Genomic DNA, 16,736 nt, shown 5'->3' on the forward strand with positions numbered 1-16,736 from the left:
CTTCTGAGCACCAAAGGGATCGATGCCCTGAGCTGAAGGCAAACCAGCCAAGAAGCAACTGCCAGCCAAGGGGCTCTGTTGGCTGTGGATGGACAATCGCCTGTGTGAACACAACCTTCCCCTACCTGAACCAACCACATTTGAGAAGGGAGGTCCGCTTTATCTCATTAGAATGAACCAGGCCACACACGCTGTGATTAGGAGTGTGACATTTATTGAAATGGATTTAGCCAAGCTCAGTCACTGAGGGAAGTAGGGATCACAATCACGTTTTCACAGCTTTCATTTCTCCTGGTGGAAAAGGGAAAAAAGAGCGATTAAAATCTATAGTTTTTTTTTTCCACACAGAAACGATTTTTCTCCCTAAAAATTATAATTTTGGGAGAACTCTGTTGCCAGAAATGTGATTTCCAGGAATCCAGTCTTCCAAAAGGTTCCAATGAAAAACCTGCATATAGTGTGCCCCCAGGTACTTGGGAGGTGGAAGGCCTCCAGTACCACTTACACAGTCTCAACTTTGTTAGGATAAACCAACAACTTTTGGCTCATGATCTTCAGGGAATGAAGGTAAAATCCAGGTTATCCTCCACCTCTTTAGAAGTGCTGGCAGAGAACAGGCTGTCCTGATCTACAGCAATATCTGTTGATTAATCCTACACTTAGCTATCTACTTTTCCTCTCCACAAACAGCCAACTCTCTGGCTATGTCAGCACTACAGACTTTACAGTGGCACAGCTGTACTTCTGCAGCTGCACCGCTGTACGGTCTCCGATGTAGCAGCGCTATGCTGATGGGAGAGAGCTCTGCTGTTGGCATAATTACACCCCCCCCAACGAATGGCAATAGCTTTGTTGGCGGGAGAGCTGGCCACACTGGAGCTTCTGTCAGTAAAACTTGTCCAGGGTGTGTTTCTCTAACTCTCTTCTTTCCCCGCACCTGTCAAGTGTCTGTTGCTTTCAGTTACCTTTTCCTGGCTCCTAGCAGGTTTTAGTTTGAAGCCTGACTGCAGGGTGTATTATATTCAGCAAGAGCATACTCGTCTGGAAAAGAAAAGGAAGAAAACATTCATATTCCAGTGACAAATCGCTCCATCCCCAGTGCATGCACATCTACATAGTCCAGATCCAGCCAGCAATGAATGGATCTTGTTGTGGCCTCCCCAGCTGTCGAGGGACTTGTTTCCATGGCTGATCTAGAGTGCATGGTCATTGCCCGATGCATTCCACTGGACCCACTGACAATGTGCAGAAGGGAGGACTATCCGTGACCACGGAAGCCATTTCTGATGCTATTATGGGTACTGTCTACACAGCCAAGAAAACCCCACGGCTGGCCAGTGCCAGCAGACTCGGGCTCACGAGGCTCAGGTTTTGGGGCTGTTTCAGTGCTGTGTAGACTTCTGGGGTTGCTGAGCTCTGGGACCCTCCCACCCCACAGGGTCTTAGAGCCCAAGGTCCATCCCAAGCTCAGGCATCTACACAACAGTGAAACAGCCCCACAGCCCGAGCCCGAATCAGCTGATACAGGCCAGCCACAGGTGTCTATTTACTGTGTAGAGATACCCTAGGTTGATCAGATAGTAGCGTGTACACCAGGGGGTCCCAACACTTTTGGCACAAGGGCCACAGATATTTCTAAACCCTGAAGGGCCAGCAGCCCCCGCCAGCAGCCCCCGCCCCCACTGCAGCCAGGGGGAAGGAGTTCAGCGAGGAGGCTGTCTCCCTTGTGCATTCCACTTGGGTCCCTCGGCAGCAGCTCCCTTCTGTAGCCAGGGGAATGGGAGATCAGTGCTCCCCTCCCTCTGGTCCCAGCAGGGACCCCAGCCCCGAGGAACCCAGACGGAGCGCTTGGCTCTCTGCCGGAGCTGGGGGAGGGGAGCACTGATATCCCCTTCCTCTGGCTCCAACAGGGACCCCAGTGTTTAGAGACCCAAGCAGAGCACTGTGCCCTGCTCCCTGCTACTGTGCTGATCTCCCGTCCTAACCAGTAAGAATTGGTAGAATCCAGTAAACACTGGTAGCATCAGTATGAACTGAAGCCTCACTTTCCACTCACTGTTGCTCAGAGAGGGGAAAAAAAGGTAAGGGCAGCAATGGAAAGAGAGGCCTGCATCTGAATAGCTGGGGAAATGCATCAGATTTTATAGCTGTTCAGCTGCCTGACTTGTGCTAACGCTTGATCCTTTGGACTCTTCTCAGGCTGAGCCAGGCCTCCTACCTGTTTCATAGTAGTCATAGATGTGCACTGAAGCAGGTTTGATATCAGACACAGGAAGGTTTTGCTCAACTGAGAAAGAGAAACTGATTTCCTCCTGAGACACCTGGAAACAGGACAGAAAAATGCATCAGACTTTGTTTCTTTCAACATCCACTTCACTGAATCGCTCTGAGCAGAGATTTCTAAGCCCTTCTCCTTTCTTTCTCCCCCATAAACAGTTTCTACTTTCTGCCAGGTGCCCTCTCTCTCATTTTGCAAATCCCTCCTTAAAGTGTTGTTTTTTATTTAGACCATAAACTCTTCGGGGCAGGGACCGAGGTTTATATATGTGTGTACGTGCTGTGGAAACATGCAACTCTTCCAAAAAGATGAGTAATAAATGTCACATCTCTCTCTTTTCACGGCACAATATTGCTGTTGTGTTCCTGCATTACCCTGTACTCATTTGTAGGTCTCAGAGACAACAGAAAAATATGCATAACTTAATTGCAGTGTGACTAGGCCATCTGCACAGCTCTTCTTACTAATTATATGGGATGGCAACAGACATCTTACGTGTCTCTGTGGCAAACAATAAACACAGGCTGGTTCTGACTTGCTGAAGATGTGTTGTTTCACTATTTAGGATTGCATTTTAAGTTCCAAATTTTACAGAAACTAAACAATAAAGGTACGTTCTTCCCCAAACTTACGTTTTCCAAGTAGAAGAAGACATGGTTGTTCTTGGTATCCACCTGCATCACCGTACCATCATTCTGAAGCTTTAAATAAGGCAAACGGTACCAAGTTTAAACACAAGAGACATTCCCAAACCTACACAAACAGCCATTTGTAGCAGCACTGGCTGCTGTATGGCGGTGGTGCCACAGTGCCATCTCATGGCCAAGAGTGGTAATACAAAAAGCTGTATTTATTGTGGTTGTCCAAGAGGAGTACGACACAATTGCCATGATGAAACATAGGCCTTTCCAAAATTCAACATTTTCTGCATCTTAGTAGGAACTGAAAATTGGACCCATTTCAAATGGAAAATTTCGCATGTTACCGTTTTTTTTCAGCTCAATCGGACTCATTTTCTAGTGAAAAGTGCAATGTCTTTAACGCAAGGCACCTGTTTAACCAAAATAATTCCACTATGAAAACGGGCAAAAATTAATGTTTTCAGTGCTAAAGAAAGAGCAATTTTGTTTTATCTATGCCCAAACGGAAAAATGTGAGGAGTGCAAAAAACCCCAAAGTGTTGCCAAAGACAAGGTAAGGATTTCATACAGCTCCAGACCCAAAGGATAAACCCAGTCCTGGGGTAACAAATGTGGTTTAAATGCACACACAGACACAGAGAGAAGCAGCTAGAGAATGAACAGACTCTGAAAAGAAATGCTTCCAATCATATCCCACCTCCTTTTACTTCCCCGGCAGCTAAGTTGCATGGTTTGAAGTTCACAAAGATTTCTGTGGTATATGCCAGCCACAGCTGCTGTTGAAAGACGCCCACCAGGAGATGGGACTGAGAATGAAACCCCGCTCCCAGCCTAGACTTGAGAGTGTTTGATCTGGGGAAAATGAGCCTGTTCCTGGATTCATTCAGGTGTAAATTCCATCCTACTTGATGTCTGTGTGTGAAATGCCTCAGAGCTGTGTTTCTCAGGGACCGGGTCCCTGGCCTCTGAGATCTCCCTGACACAGTTCAGAAAGGCAGCAAGCTGCTCCCTGGTACCCAAAAGTTTGAGAAACTCTGTCTTAGAGTCCTTGGCTGGAAGCTGAAACTAGATAAATCCAGGCTGCCCATTTTTAACACTGAGGAATATTAACCATTGGAACAATTTACCAAGGCATATGTTGTATCCCTCATCGTGTGAGGTCGTTAAATTGAGATTGGGTGTTTTTCTAAGAAATAGCTTTTACAAGCTATGGCCTTGATACAGGAATCCTAGGTGAAATTCTCTGGCCTGTGTTATGCAGGATGTCAGACTAGATCACCATAACCTGGGGGATTAGATAGAACAAGACAGAGGGGGGAAGGAAAATATAGATTCTTCCATGTTTGTTAAACGGGGCTACATGTATATTGGCAACATCACATGTCAAGGTGTCCAGATAGTCATGGGGCCCCACATAGAACACATGATCGTGAGGCTCAGTGCCCAAGGCTAAGCACATTTAATCTCTCCAGGAGTAGTTACTGTGTAAATCTCAGGATGTGTCTAGACCCCCGGCACAGGGGGTTTCACTGAATTCTCCACACGGCTCAGGACACCAGCTTGCTGCTCAACCCCTCTTCTTATCCAGCCCCTAGTGTAATATCCTCTAACCCCCGCTGCCCTTTGGGTGGCTTATTGACGTCGCTCCCTTCCTGTACCTTCTGCAGGGACGATCTGACAGGGACGAAGCCCGAGAGCATCTTGACATCGATAATGGCCATGTTGGAGTTATTGCGCTTCCCAGCGTAACTGAAACAAGAGATACCAGGTCAGTCCAGCTCACGATTGGGGAGGAAACACAGTGAGAGCACAAACATCCTGTGAAATCTCACTGAGCTGCGTGGCCCTTCTCACCCAATCAGTTATATCGGTGGAGGGAGAGGTTAGCAGTGGGAGTCCGTGTCATTCAGCAGACAGTGCTGCAGCCTGACAACGGTATGCTACAGCATGGTCTTTTTAAATCCCTCCCCTGACACATTACCCCATGTGGCATCCAGGGAGCTGGAGCAGTGAGAGGAGGTTACCTGGCTGAGAGGACAAGGTCAAACTTTGGCAGGAAGTTGCCTGCGCAAGAACCATTGACCGTCTGCACGGAGAGAGAGAACCCAGAGGCCTTTTGGGGCAGGTGGATGTTGTATCTGAGGGTTGTCTAGAAGAGATAAAAACAGTCATGTAGCAAAGCAACCCCCACATCATGCTGCAGCCCCGCTGAAGGGGAAGGAGGGGAGATCTCCTGAGTTGTCAACTGAAAGGGCTGGGAGCCAGGTGGCTAGAGCCTTGTTTACCTGCAGATAGACACAGCCATTGCCTTTCACTTCCACGCTGTAATTCCCTGGGAGACTGGGCAGCCACACCTGCTGCAGCAGTAAGCGGTTCCTGTTATCCACCTGCAAAACCTTCTTCGGCAGGTTCTTGGAGCTGATCTCGACGGTGTTTTGGCCATCCTTTGAGAAGGTGAGATACCCGTATTGGGCTAGTGCCTGGATAGCGACAACAGTGTCCTGAAAAGTACAACACAACCGCTCATTAAAGAGAGACTCCGCTGGGATACAATGCAGGAGATTAGCACAGCTCCAATACACACCCTAGCGAGCCCGTCACCTCTTGCTATGGGATACATCACAAGGTGTGGAGCAGGAGAGACAGTGGCTGGGTGGCTTGAATTGAATTAGGAGACCTGCACTCTATTGCAGATTGCCACGGACTTGTGAGAATTCAGGCAAATCATCACTTCCTTAGCGTTAAATACTGGTAACCAAGACACACATAGGAGAGCTCTCTCTGTCCTGACAATGAATGCTACAGCAGCACAAGACGCCCAGCAGCATTAAAGCCAATAGAACAAATTAACTGAGCCAGCTGGTGAATCAGCACCTAAAAAGTATTCCATCCTCCTCCTTTCCAGGACCAGACCCTCCACTCGCTCCCAACCCCCTGTCAAATAAATGGCTTTTGCGCCAGATTTGGGCTGTTTTGGACTAAGGGGAGAAGGACGTTTCAGAATCCCAGGGTCCACTCCAGGAGCACCCTCCCCGCAGTGGAGGGGGAGAGGGACCCAGTTTGAGGGCTTGACTCTTTCCAGGGTCTATTCTTTTGAACATGAGCAATAGTCACCTGGGTGGAGGAGAAGCCTCCATATGGATTCTGCTGTTTGGCGACCCACTGCACGATCCGAGCTACGTACGATAATGCCTCTGGAGTCAGGGTGGTTCTCCGGAGCAGCGCCAGTATCACATAACTGGTCATCTCAACCTCAGCAGAGGCAGCACGGGGATAGAAGGAGGGGAATTTTTCTGCCAGGGGCTTCTCTTCCCGCTCCCAGTGCAACGAGCCACCTGAGAACAGAAAGGAGATTATGAGGCGCTTGATCAATCACCTAGCGATTAATGTGCCATGTTGCCATGCGGGGAGGGGGGAGCCTGATTCCCAGTGCTGGTCCCTTGATCCCACCCCTCTTTGACGCAGGGCTAGCAGGTCTGGGAGGTTGGTGAGGCCATCCTCATTTTCCACTAGCTAGTGTTCTGAAGTGCAAGAGACCCAGGATCTCTTTCCAGGAAGAGGAAATGGTGGAGGGGGAGGAGTGCAACTGGGTCTATAAAAAGAAAGGGAAATGAGGCTGCACGAACATCAGGCCTCATTTTCTGCTTCTGCGTAGGCTACAAGGTAAAGAGACATTCACAGAATTGACATTCCTCTTTGGAGATAAGTCCAACCGAGGTTGCTGTGAAATGGGAAGGTGGCAGGGGCTGGAGATCAAAGGCTGATATTTTTCAAACCACAAGCTATTCACCCAAACTGCTCTCAAGGGCCATCTCGTGGGAAAACGCAAATGACACTCACCAACTTTTGTAGCCGATTTGTCCAATTTGTCCAAGAAGAATTTCCATTTCGCCTCATTTCCAGCTAAGCCATAAGTGTAGGCCAGAAGAGCTTGATCATAAGAACTGTCCACGTTCCTGAGAGACACAGCATCCAAGCAGGCCAGACCATTCTGGACAACTGTGTGCTGTCAAGAGAAATGTGTTTTAGGTTTGTCTAGTATGCAGTTTAGTGCATCGGCTTCTCTTTCAAGGTTTCAAATGTTCTTAGCTGGACTCTCAGGCTGAGCATATATAGCATGTTCACTTCCAAAGGGACTGCGGCGTGCAGGAAGACCTCTTAAAGAGGAGATCTCCTTTGAAAAGTGACCAGGAAGAATGGCACCTTCTTATGCAACACATCTGCTCCCCAGGTTTATGCAGTGTGAAGAGCAGCATGGCCTAGTGGCTAAAGTGCTCGACTCAGCCTAAGGAGACCTGGGTTTTATCCCCAGCTCTGCTTCTTTACAGCTTGATGATTAGGTCACTTTGCTTTTCTGTGCCTCAGTTTCCCTATCTATAAAATGAGGATAATGATAATGCCCTCCTTGGTAAAATGGTATGAGATTAACTGATGAAATGTGCTATATGAGAGCGAGGGTTATATTTATGTTTTTATTTATTTGCTGACTTTAATGACAAAAATAAATGTTCACTTCTGTCAGCCTTGCAGAATTATTCCAGCTCTGGGTGAATGAAGGAACTTGTTAACTATCTTCCACCTGCACCATTACAGTTACATCTGTGCCACCCAATAGTGAATGTTAATATGGAGATAATGGGTTTGCAGTCATGATGTGGGAAAATGAAAACACAGCTCGACTCTAAGGTCCCTGAGTGAGTTTGCAGGGCTAGATGCCAGAACAGCTGTCCAGTACACACTGACCAAACTTGTGCTGGATTCTGCCTTTAAAGAGCTCTGCTTTCTAACACAGCTGGACTGTTGTTGGGAGGTAAGGTTTTCTACTGATGTGTGAATCCAGAACGGCAGTTAAAATGGGGACTCAAGACATGACTAATTGATGTCACGCATTAAGCATCCAGTGCATTTGTGAGGCCATTTACACATCATAATTCTAGTACATAACTGGGCACAGATTCCTTGATATGGCCTATAGAAATTCAGTGTGCAAAAGCCAGGCTGACCGGTCTAATAAGGCTGGGTAGCATTTAATTCATACCGAAATGGGGAGTCCGGCCTCAAGCAATGCAGCAGTGATATAGGCGGTGAGTGAAAGTCCATCTTCTGCTCCACCCTGAGCAGAACACAAAGAAAAAACAGATTCAAATGCTTGTCCCCAGATAAACCAACATATATACAAGTTAAATACTCAACTACCAGCCAGACTAGACATTGTCAGGAATCCAGCTGCTGGGTGCACATACAAAAAAAACAGGACCAAATTCTACTCTCAGTTACAGCAATATAGAGGCAGAAGGACTTCAGTAGGTTTACCCAGAGATCACACTAGGATAATACAGCAGAATATGGCCCCACGGTCCTTAGTTATAAATGCATATACGTAGCACTGGGGAATAAAACCCAGAACCAGTGACTCATAAACACATCTATTTCTATTGCATTGTCTGTCAGTACTAGTAGGAATTGTATTCTGTTTGTGGGACAGCTGCTAGAGAGCAGCTTATCCCAAGGGACGGGTTGAACATTTGGGGATAAGAACAGCATTTTGCAGTAGTTGGACAGTTCTAGCCCAGGGGCAGAACTGGAAGTTTGGGAGAAAGCCGAGATCACTCACCTTCAAGGCATTGTTGAAATGGTTCCCAACATTTTGGAAGCAGCCGTCTGGCTTCTGTTTACTTGCCAGCCAGATCAGGGTTTGAGATTGGACATTGTCATCAATATAGATGTAGCGTTTGGCTTGTGCAAAAGATTTGTATACGGAAGCAGTGAGCCTGCAAGGAAGCCACACAGCAGGAGTGAGAAGCTGGGAATATCTCTTTATTCTTCTACCACCTTCCACATGGGATGCTGGAGGAGGCCCATCAAGCAGAATCCAGAGCTCAGTCTGGTCCCATGTAAATCTCCCCTCCATGATTTTCCCCATGACCATCCCCGGGTGAGCAGTGCTATCCGGAGAAACCTGCACACTAGACACACGGGTGGGACTGAGGGAACTTTAAGTACAGGCACCATGTTTCAAGGCCCAATTTCCTGACCCACAGAACTCTCCCCAGCAGAGCAATTCATAGAGGAAAGGCGTGGACACCTCTGTTTCCTGCTGGGGTACACGCAGTAGGGCTGGATGACCTCAATCACCCAGCAGCAAAAGCTGCAGGATTAACAGGCAGCCCTGCAGAATAGATTAACAAACCCTAAAGAGTGAAATTCTTTGTTTGTGCACAGAACAGGTACAATCCACACTGCAGTGGTGTAGGCTTCACCAGGCTAGCCATTTCCCTCACCTACCCACCCCACTTGGACTTCATCAAAATCAGAAGATGAAGGGCTCTATTTGCCATTGGCCTATTCCCTTAAGCAATCCAGACCACCCAAACTGGGGTGAAGTGGAACAATGCCCTAGAGATGAAAGGGTCTATCTCCAACTCCCTAGTCCTGGGCCATCCATATCCCCCCATCCTGTGGATGGATTGTAACCAGTGCCATAGAGGTGAAAGGCTCCATACCCCCTGAGCCAGTCAGTCCCCCTGCTGGCACTTCTCTCCCTGGCTACAGAATCAGATTGTAGAGTTATTCCTGTTCCACACCATAAACAGCTTCCTTTCCTAACCCAGGACCCTAAGCGGCTTCCCAGCTCTCACCAGATGTTCCCTTCCTTATCTCTGGTCCCAAAGGAACTGTAGGATCCATCCCAGTGTTTATATGACAGCTGCTTCTGGTACCCTGGAAACAAAACAAGGAGAACATATTATCTAACCCCAATAATGGAGCTCTTTTGTTCTCTGATAAATGGAGGCTGAAGAGTTTTGGACTAAGGAATAAAAGCAATTTTGGTGAATGATTTCATTGGCTAGGAATTCTAACTGCTTGTGTCCTGTAACGTACCATCATGAACTCCTCTGGGGCTATCTAACTCATCAATAACTATTGCATGGACACTGGCGCTAACATGGCATTTCAGCAAAACCAGCCACCGGTTTAGATGGAGGAATCTTAACATTTCTCACCGCTCGTTAGGTAACTGATGCCCTTGGATTCGATCTCCTTAGTCAGCTGCCCTGTCTTATTCAGATAGTCCAGGATGTAGATGTTGGGAGTGAACAGGGCCATGTTCTGCTCCCCACAGCCGTAGGGCATCTGGAGGAGATTCTCCATGTTCCTCATGGCCATGCCCAGAAGGTCCCCTGAGGATTGGGAGACAAAGGGAGTCAGTAGAGTGCAGAATTGGTATTTAATACATTACCTTAGCCATTGTTTTATTCTACCATGTTATGAATTTACAGACAGAGACTGACTGACAGAGAAAATACAGTGCAGAACACAAAGCCTGGGGGAGAAAGAGAAATCCCCACGTCTCTCCACATGGGTGGCTTCCTTGGCCGTTTATTTTAAAAATATATAGCTGCAGACAAATGAGACAAACAGGGAAGTTCTAAGGAAACTGTAATGAAGAGTAAAGAAAATCTGAGCCCATGCTGCCCATCAAAGAGATTGGCTTTCAGTAGTTGCATGGGTGTAATTGAGAGCAGCGTTTGGCCTGTGGATATGTCATTACTAGGATTCACTCCTCCAGTCTGGCCACTGGGCCAGCTGCACTGCAGAGCCAGAAAGATACTTTTTAAAGACCCAGGCTCAGTTCAAAACTATGTTCATTAATTTCAGGTCAGCTGTTCTTATGGTTCAGCATTTCCACTGCCTTGCATCTTGTGTACTTATTGGCGCTGCTCCGAGCCTGGAATTCCCAGTCAATGGGAAATTCTGAAATACCAATTCCAAGTTGGAATGAAAAAAAATGAAATGTCAAGATTTCCCACAAAACGAAACTCCAAAGTTTCGTTCCAGAAAACATCTAAATGACTTTTGATTTCAACCTTATCAAAACATTCTTTTCATTTCAACAAGGTTGATCTTTACTGAAACAAAATGTTTTGAATTTTTGGGGGTCAAAAATAGGTTACATTCCTGTAGAACTTTTCGATGTAGTTGAATCAGCATCTTCCAAAGGAAAAACGTTTTGTTGGAAAATCTTGGACCAGCTCTTACAGTTATTTACAGCTGTGCAAAGTGGGTGTGAAACGCTAACAACTCAGAATGACAGTGTTGTACACCCACTCTACACTCGCTTTGCACTGGTGTCAGTGACAACACAAGGTTAAGGCCAGGGGAGAATCAAGACTTTTATTCTTAGTATAAACATTAATCTTACCGAGGACAGAAAAATAAGCTCTGGCTGATCCTTGCACTAGGTTTGCTGGCAGCTTCGGAGACACTGTTTCAGAGACGGCTCCGCCTGTTGTTAAAATACAATAACAGTCAATCTTGGTTTTTCAGTCACTCACTTTCACTTCTATAGTACCTTCTTTCCAACAATTGTCATGCTATTGAAGCGTCACGTCTCCCAAGAGAGCTAGGTCAGCATTACTATCCTCAATCCAGATGGGGAAAGTGTGGCAAAGAGAGGTGAAGTGGTTTATCGGCAGAACTGAGAAGCTTCACTTCTAGTCCAGTGCCATAACCACACGAGCCCCCTTCCTCCCAATATGAAGAAGAGTGTGTGTGGGTCTATCTGTATTGCAATCAGAGGTGTGACTTCAGCACAGGTAGACATACATGAGTGGCTTTGATCCGGTTAGCTGGAGTAACAATAGCAGGGAAGCCACAGCAGCACAGGCTGTAAAAGCTCATCTCCGTCCCTGGATATGTTCTTGAGTGGTTAGCTGTTGATGCCGTAGCTTCACTATTATTGTTATTTGATGTAGCGAGACTAAACTAGCCTGGGTAAAACTATATGTGCTACACTCACACCTCTGACTGCTGTGTAGACACACCCTACGATACACAGCTGAGTGGTTTTAATTCGGTTCATTGGAGGGTAGCTGTGCACATACACACTACCATGACCTGGCAAGTGTTTGCAGGCTTGGTGTTACTGCCCGAGGGCCTGGACGTGAAACCGACCACACGATTTTAATTATCCAAAAGGAGTGACATGTGAAAAACAAGCAAACCACCACGGAGTGAATAATAAGACTACAGCTCTTTCCATTTCAAAGAACTAAGGGGTTGTTAATAGAGGAGGGAAGGGCACTGGCTGAAAAGTGTTTTAATCTGGAAGTCTCATTCATAATGGTCACTTGCTGAATTTGTACCCGTGGCTGACTTACAGCAGGGAATTCGGAGAGATGCCCTTACCTTTTGTGCAAATGAGGGAGCTCTGGGTCACTTCCTTTTTGATGCCTTCAGGCTGGTTGGCAGCGGGGAAGTGGAGAGGGAGAAGAGGAGAGGTACAGGACATAACAATGAAACCAGGAACAAAACAACACTGGAAAGCACATATTTGTAGAGTGCAGCATTGTAAACAGGCTGCCCACAGACATCTGAGTGAAAGTGACTGCCCTTCCATTCTGGGAGCATCACTCCCTCCCTCTTGGCACCCAGCAGTCTTTGCTCCTTGTGTAGCATTCCTCCCCTCCAGGGAGGCAGCTGAAAGGTGCGCAGGAGAAATCCACAGCTGCGGAGACCTGGTCATTGTTCTAACTTCCTTATGTGCAATGGCTGCCCTACAGATCCCAGGACAAATCCTGCCCCTGCTGCATCACTACAAAAATGGGCCAAAGGCACCAAACGTGTGGACAAGAACTTCCCCAAAGTCTGAGATCATCTCCTCCCCACTGACTTCATTGGGCTTCCACAGGTGTAAATAAAGGCAAATTTGGCCCCATGAAGGGCTGGTTCCAGATGTGGCTGCCAGATGTCAGGCATGTCATATGCCAGATATTATAAATGAGAGCAAATTCTATGCTCATTTACATCTGGGCAAGCCCACGGATGGCCACTGTAACCACTCTGGCTACGTTGCGGGCCAGAGGATAAAAGATAGATTGCTCCTTATACCCAGGCAAGGGAGGTGCTCCTTCAGCTCAAGTGGAAGGTCTTGTGTTTTCAGTGATGAAGGTCCCTGATTTTGTCTCTGTTGACAATATGTGGTGGCTTCATTGTTGCTGCATGGGTATAAGGCTTTACTGACAGCAGAATCCAACCAAGTGGGTCCAGTTACAAGACATGGGGGAGGTGAAGTTCCTCTACTGGCTATGTTGGTAGAGTGTTTGGCAACTAGTTTGGAGAAAGTAGGTTGAACTTGGATGCCATAACTACTCTGTGGGTTGCAGCCCGGCTCACTAGTTCCTCCAAGGATCACAGGCTTTTCCCAGGACAGCTAGCATTTTGGTAAGACAGTCAGGGCCAATCTTAAACAGATCAGCCAGCTGGCTTTACTTTCAGCTTAGCCCAAGATAGATGGGGGGGAAAAATTGCTTGCTTCAGACCCTGAGTTGATGTTCTCACGGGATATTTTAGAGAGGGAGAATCAAATAAACTTAAAAGAGTTGCATATCCCAAAGAGAGCACTTCTCTCTCCCAGAGACTTGTGATTTTTTTATCATACCTCAACTAACAGCATGTGCATGACAGTGTCAATGCGCTGTATCTCCTCCTCCTCAGATGTGCCACTTGACTTTGTCTCAGCAGTAACGGTGAAGCTCACATTTCCTGAAAGAAACCCCCCGAGCCCAAGAAAGAAAATTAATCCTAAAAGCCTAGAATTGCACTGGCATTAATACACTCCTCCTAGAGTGGTCTGAAGGACCTCTGGGAAATTCACTGCCTTCCAACACAGCCCAGCAGTGTGAATGAATTCTGGGAACGGTCCAAACGGGTCACTTGTTTTGTTGTTTAATACATCTCATCATAGACAGAATTCACTAATCAGGAAATAACTACTGGTGAATCCTGCCCACCTGACATTTACAGGGCAGCTTGGCAGAACTTCACTTAACCCCCTGCAAGCACCAGCAACATGGAATTTGGAAGAAGATGCCAACATTTTTCTAATCATTACAAAATATAACTTAATAAAAATTAAATTACTATGGAGACACAGTAGCTTTTCCATTGTTAACCTTGCAGCCCGGAATCTATTATAAGCCCACCTTTTACCCAGCTGTAATTTTGGATAGAAACATTATTTTGGCTTTTGAGAGTTCATGATTACACTCTCGGTTCAGTAAAATTGTTTACACGTCAGACTTTTTTAATGCAAGTTTGAAGTAAATCGATCCATCTGTTGTTTTTATTTCTGGACTTTAAAGATGATCCTTTTATGGAATTTGGACCACAATGGTGAACTCTCTGGGGGAAGTCTTTGCAAGTTAAAAAATAATGTCATACTTCCAATTTTCTACACATATAAATCTCCAAACAATTTCACACAAGGCTACTTCTGACAAGAAAATATTGAAAACCAAGCCAGATCCTCTGTTGGAGTTTTACTGAAGTCAATGATCTGTGCCAATTTACACCTGGGTCTGGTCCCATATTCCTAGCATGTTCTGTTATTACCGAATACTTTCTAATCGTGGTTGCTGATGTGTAAATGTTCAGTGGCCAGGCCCTGGTGCTTAAAATATGAGCTGTTAGTGGGTTTCGGTGAGCTAAGAGCAAGACTCAGGCATTTAAAATTCTCTGTTGAAATGCGGCAAGCTCACAAGGTTGGCCAGGGGTGGGGATTGTGCTCAAAAATATCTTAGGCAAGTGGACTCCTGCAAATGTTTCAGATAAAACCAGATGAGCTGAATGGTCCTTTCTGAGTCATGAGAGGAATGAACTGTCAGGAACAAGCGCAGAGGCAGAACACGGGGGCCTACGTCACTGCCGTCTTCCTGCAGAGATTGTGCCAGGATAGTTCAGCTGAGCTGCTTCACTGAAGTCTGGTACTGTTATCAGAACTTCCCAGTAGTTCCTGTCTGTAGGTTAGCGGGCAGGGGATCGTGTGACAGAGAGTTCTAGAGTGAGACCGGACACACCAGCCATGTGCCATGGGAATGACAAAGGCAGAGAAGCTTACCCAGTTTTTGGGGGATAATAGTCCACATGGAGGTTTTCCTCTCATTGGCGCACACACTTGCTGTGTTGCCTTCTTGGGAAAGCGGCTCTATCTTGTAATCCCTGGAATTTTCCAGTGTGGTACGGACCTGAGAGAAGGAGAAAAAAATAACATTGTACAGGCTGTTCCTAATGCCAGGCGAGGGGACAAGAGGAGTGGTTGTTGATCTCCTCCAGAGGAAATCCTTTCTGACTGGTTTTGCTGCATACCCACTGATGTCACCTGAAAGCTGTCCTGGGGTGGAAAGGCACAAGACAGGTAGAAGGGATAGGGCATTCTTCAGAGGAGATAATAAACCCTGACCCTTATGCCCCTCTGCAGTGGCCATTCAAGTAGAAAGCAAATTGTACTTTTCAAAATGACTTATTCCAACCCCCTGGCTAATATCCTCTCTGAAGGATTGTCAGAGTGAGCTAGTACGTGGCGAGCCAGGATATGAATCTGCAACGCACAAGCGTGCTGGGTGCTAATTGCCGGTGTGCGTCCTGCTACCACGCAGAGTTCTGTGTTGCGCTTTGACGTGCTCCCGTTTTAAGCAGCAGCATGCCAAAGAACACTACGGAGCTTTAAATTCGTGGCAGCAGGGTGCCCATGGCCAGGTACTGCAGAGCGAGCTAGTGCTCTGTAAATTCATGCCGTGGTTTGCCGCACACTAATTCATTGTGCAGACAAGCCCTCCGTAAATAAACAGGATCTAATGTCTGAGGCTCCATGAGAGCTGTTACTGAGCATTCAGTGGATGCTGTGTTCGCCTGCAGCATAGTACACCCTGTGCGTCTGCACTAAAAACACAAGCCCCTACCACATAAGTTAAAAGGGAAAGGTCATTATCTGTGGATAAGTAGAAGCCTCTTATCCTCTGTGGGCCAGACAGGGAGATATGGACACCCACACCCCATCTGTGGATCACAGAGTGATAGAACGTTGAAAGAGGGGTTGGGTCGGGATGTAGATACCAATCAAAGTGAGTTCTCAATTACAGTGAGGCTTTTCTCCATTACAGGACAGATCAGCATACAGCAGACAGGTCCCAGCTTAAAAAAAAAGTCACTCCGCCGCTGTGCAGGAAGACAGTATAAAGAAGGCCGAGCGCTTGGAATGGGATTGTCAATGCTTAGGTCTGCACTGCTGCTGCCTCCTGTTCTAGCTGCAAGAGGTAGAGCTTTTCTGGGAACACCTACTAGAAGGGGCTCAGGAAGGAAAGGGAAAGGACATACTGTACCTGGGTGCATGTGTTCTGGTAGTTGAAGACAGTGGCTATTAAATTAAATTTTTCCCCTCGGACAACGGAGTAGGGCAGGGTCACACTAACGAAGAAGGGCTGGAAGGCCATCAGGGAGGTAGATGGGGATATGCCAAACCCAGCCTCCTCCTCCAGGCAGAAGGCACTGGCTTTCCATTCCGTGATGGTGTCGGGGATGGTGAACGAAACACTGGCCTTTCCATTAGAACTAAAGGGCCAAGAGACAAAGTGAGAAAGGATCCTGACCATTCAAAGGATAGTTTTCAGTTAAGCAATAGGAGAGCCTCCCAAACTGAAATAATATTCTCCTTCCCCACTTCGGTTTCAGAAAAAGCTATTAAACTGGAGGTAAAAGTGAAGGTTCATATCGGTGACCAGAAAATTAAAGCCCTGTATTGTACTGAAAATGAGGGCCAGGTAAAGTTCCAACAGGGCATAATTTAGAATCTATCAGGCTCCAGGGGATTGTAGATGCGTAAAATCTGGGAGCCTGTCTGTCACTGAATAGGAAGGAAGACAACAAGGATAAGAACATAGAAGTCTGGGAAGCAGCAAAATGTTCCATGACCTTCCTTTTGATCTCCAGTGAACACTGGGCAGTGACTCGCAGACCCTTATAATAGACAAGAGAGAAAA

At 46.7% G+C, this 16,736-nt stretch overlaps 1 protein-coding gene across 1 annotated transcript in view; it reads right to left on the bottom strand.

The window, feature by feature from the left end:
• Window positions 1–988: 988 nt before the first annotated feature.
• Window positions 989–16,736, bottom strand: part of LOC137154947 (ovostatin-like) — a 44,867-nt gene continuing 29,119 nt past the window's right edge. The window contains exons 19-35 of the mRNA XM_067550790.1: window positions 16,080–16,308; window positions 14,819–14,945; window positions 13,361–13,464; window positions 12,109–12,160; window positions 11,123–11,206; window positions 9,924–10,100; window positions 9,558–9,639; window positions 8,534–8,690; window positions 7,958–8,032; window positions 6,760–6,925; window positions 6,034–6,254; window positions 5,205–5,420; window positions 4,944–5,068; window positions 4,578–4,668; window positions 2,911–2,979; window positions 2,219–2,321; window positions 989–1,041 (exon numbers count right to left, since the gene is read on the bottom strand). Coding sequence (XP_067406891.1) covers window positions 989–1,041; window positions 2,219–2,321; window positions 2,911–2,979; window positions 4,578–4,668; window positions 4,944–5,068; window positions 5,205–5,420; window positions 6,034–6,254; window positions 6,760–6,925; window positions 7,958–8,032; window positions 8,534–8,690; window positions 9,558–9,639; window positions 9,924–10,100; window positions 11,123–11,206; window positions 12,109–12,160; window positions 13,361–13,464; window positions 14,819–14,945; window positions 16,080–16,308 — 2,131 coding nt within the window. The remainder of the gene's footprint in view (window positions 1,042–2,218; window positions 2,322–2,910; window positions 2,980–4,577; window positions 4,669–4,943; window positions 5,069–5,204; window positions 5,421–6,033; window positions 6,255–6,759; window positions 6,926–7,957; window positions 8,033–8,533; window positions 8,691–9,557; window positions 9,640–9,923; window positions 10,101–11,122; window positions 11,207–12,108; window positions 12,161–13,360; window positions 13,465–14,818; window positions 14,946–16,079; window positions 16,309–16,736) is intronic.

Source organism: Emydura macquarii, unplaced genomic scaffold, assembly GCF_026122565.2.
Source record: "Emydura macquarii macquarii isolate MOO-44397 ecotype Brisbane River unplaced genomic scaffold, CSIRO-AGI_Emac_v2 contig_1343, whole genome shotgun sequence".
Lineage (NCBI taxonomy): Eukaryota > Metazoa > Chordata > Testudines > Chelidae > Emydura > Emydura macquarii.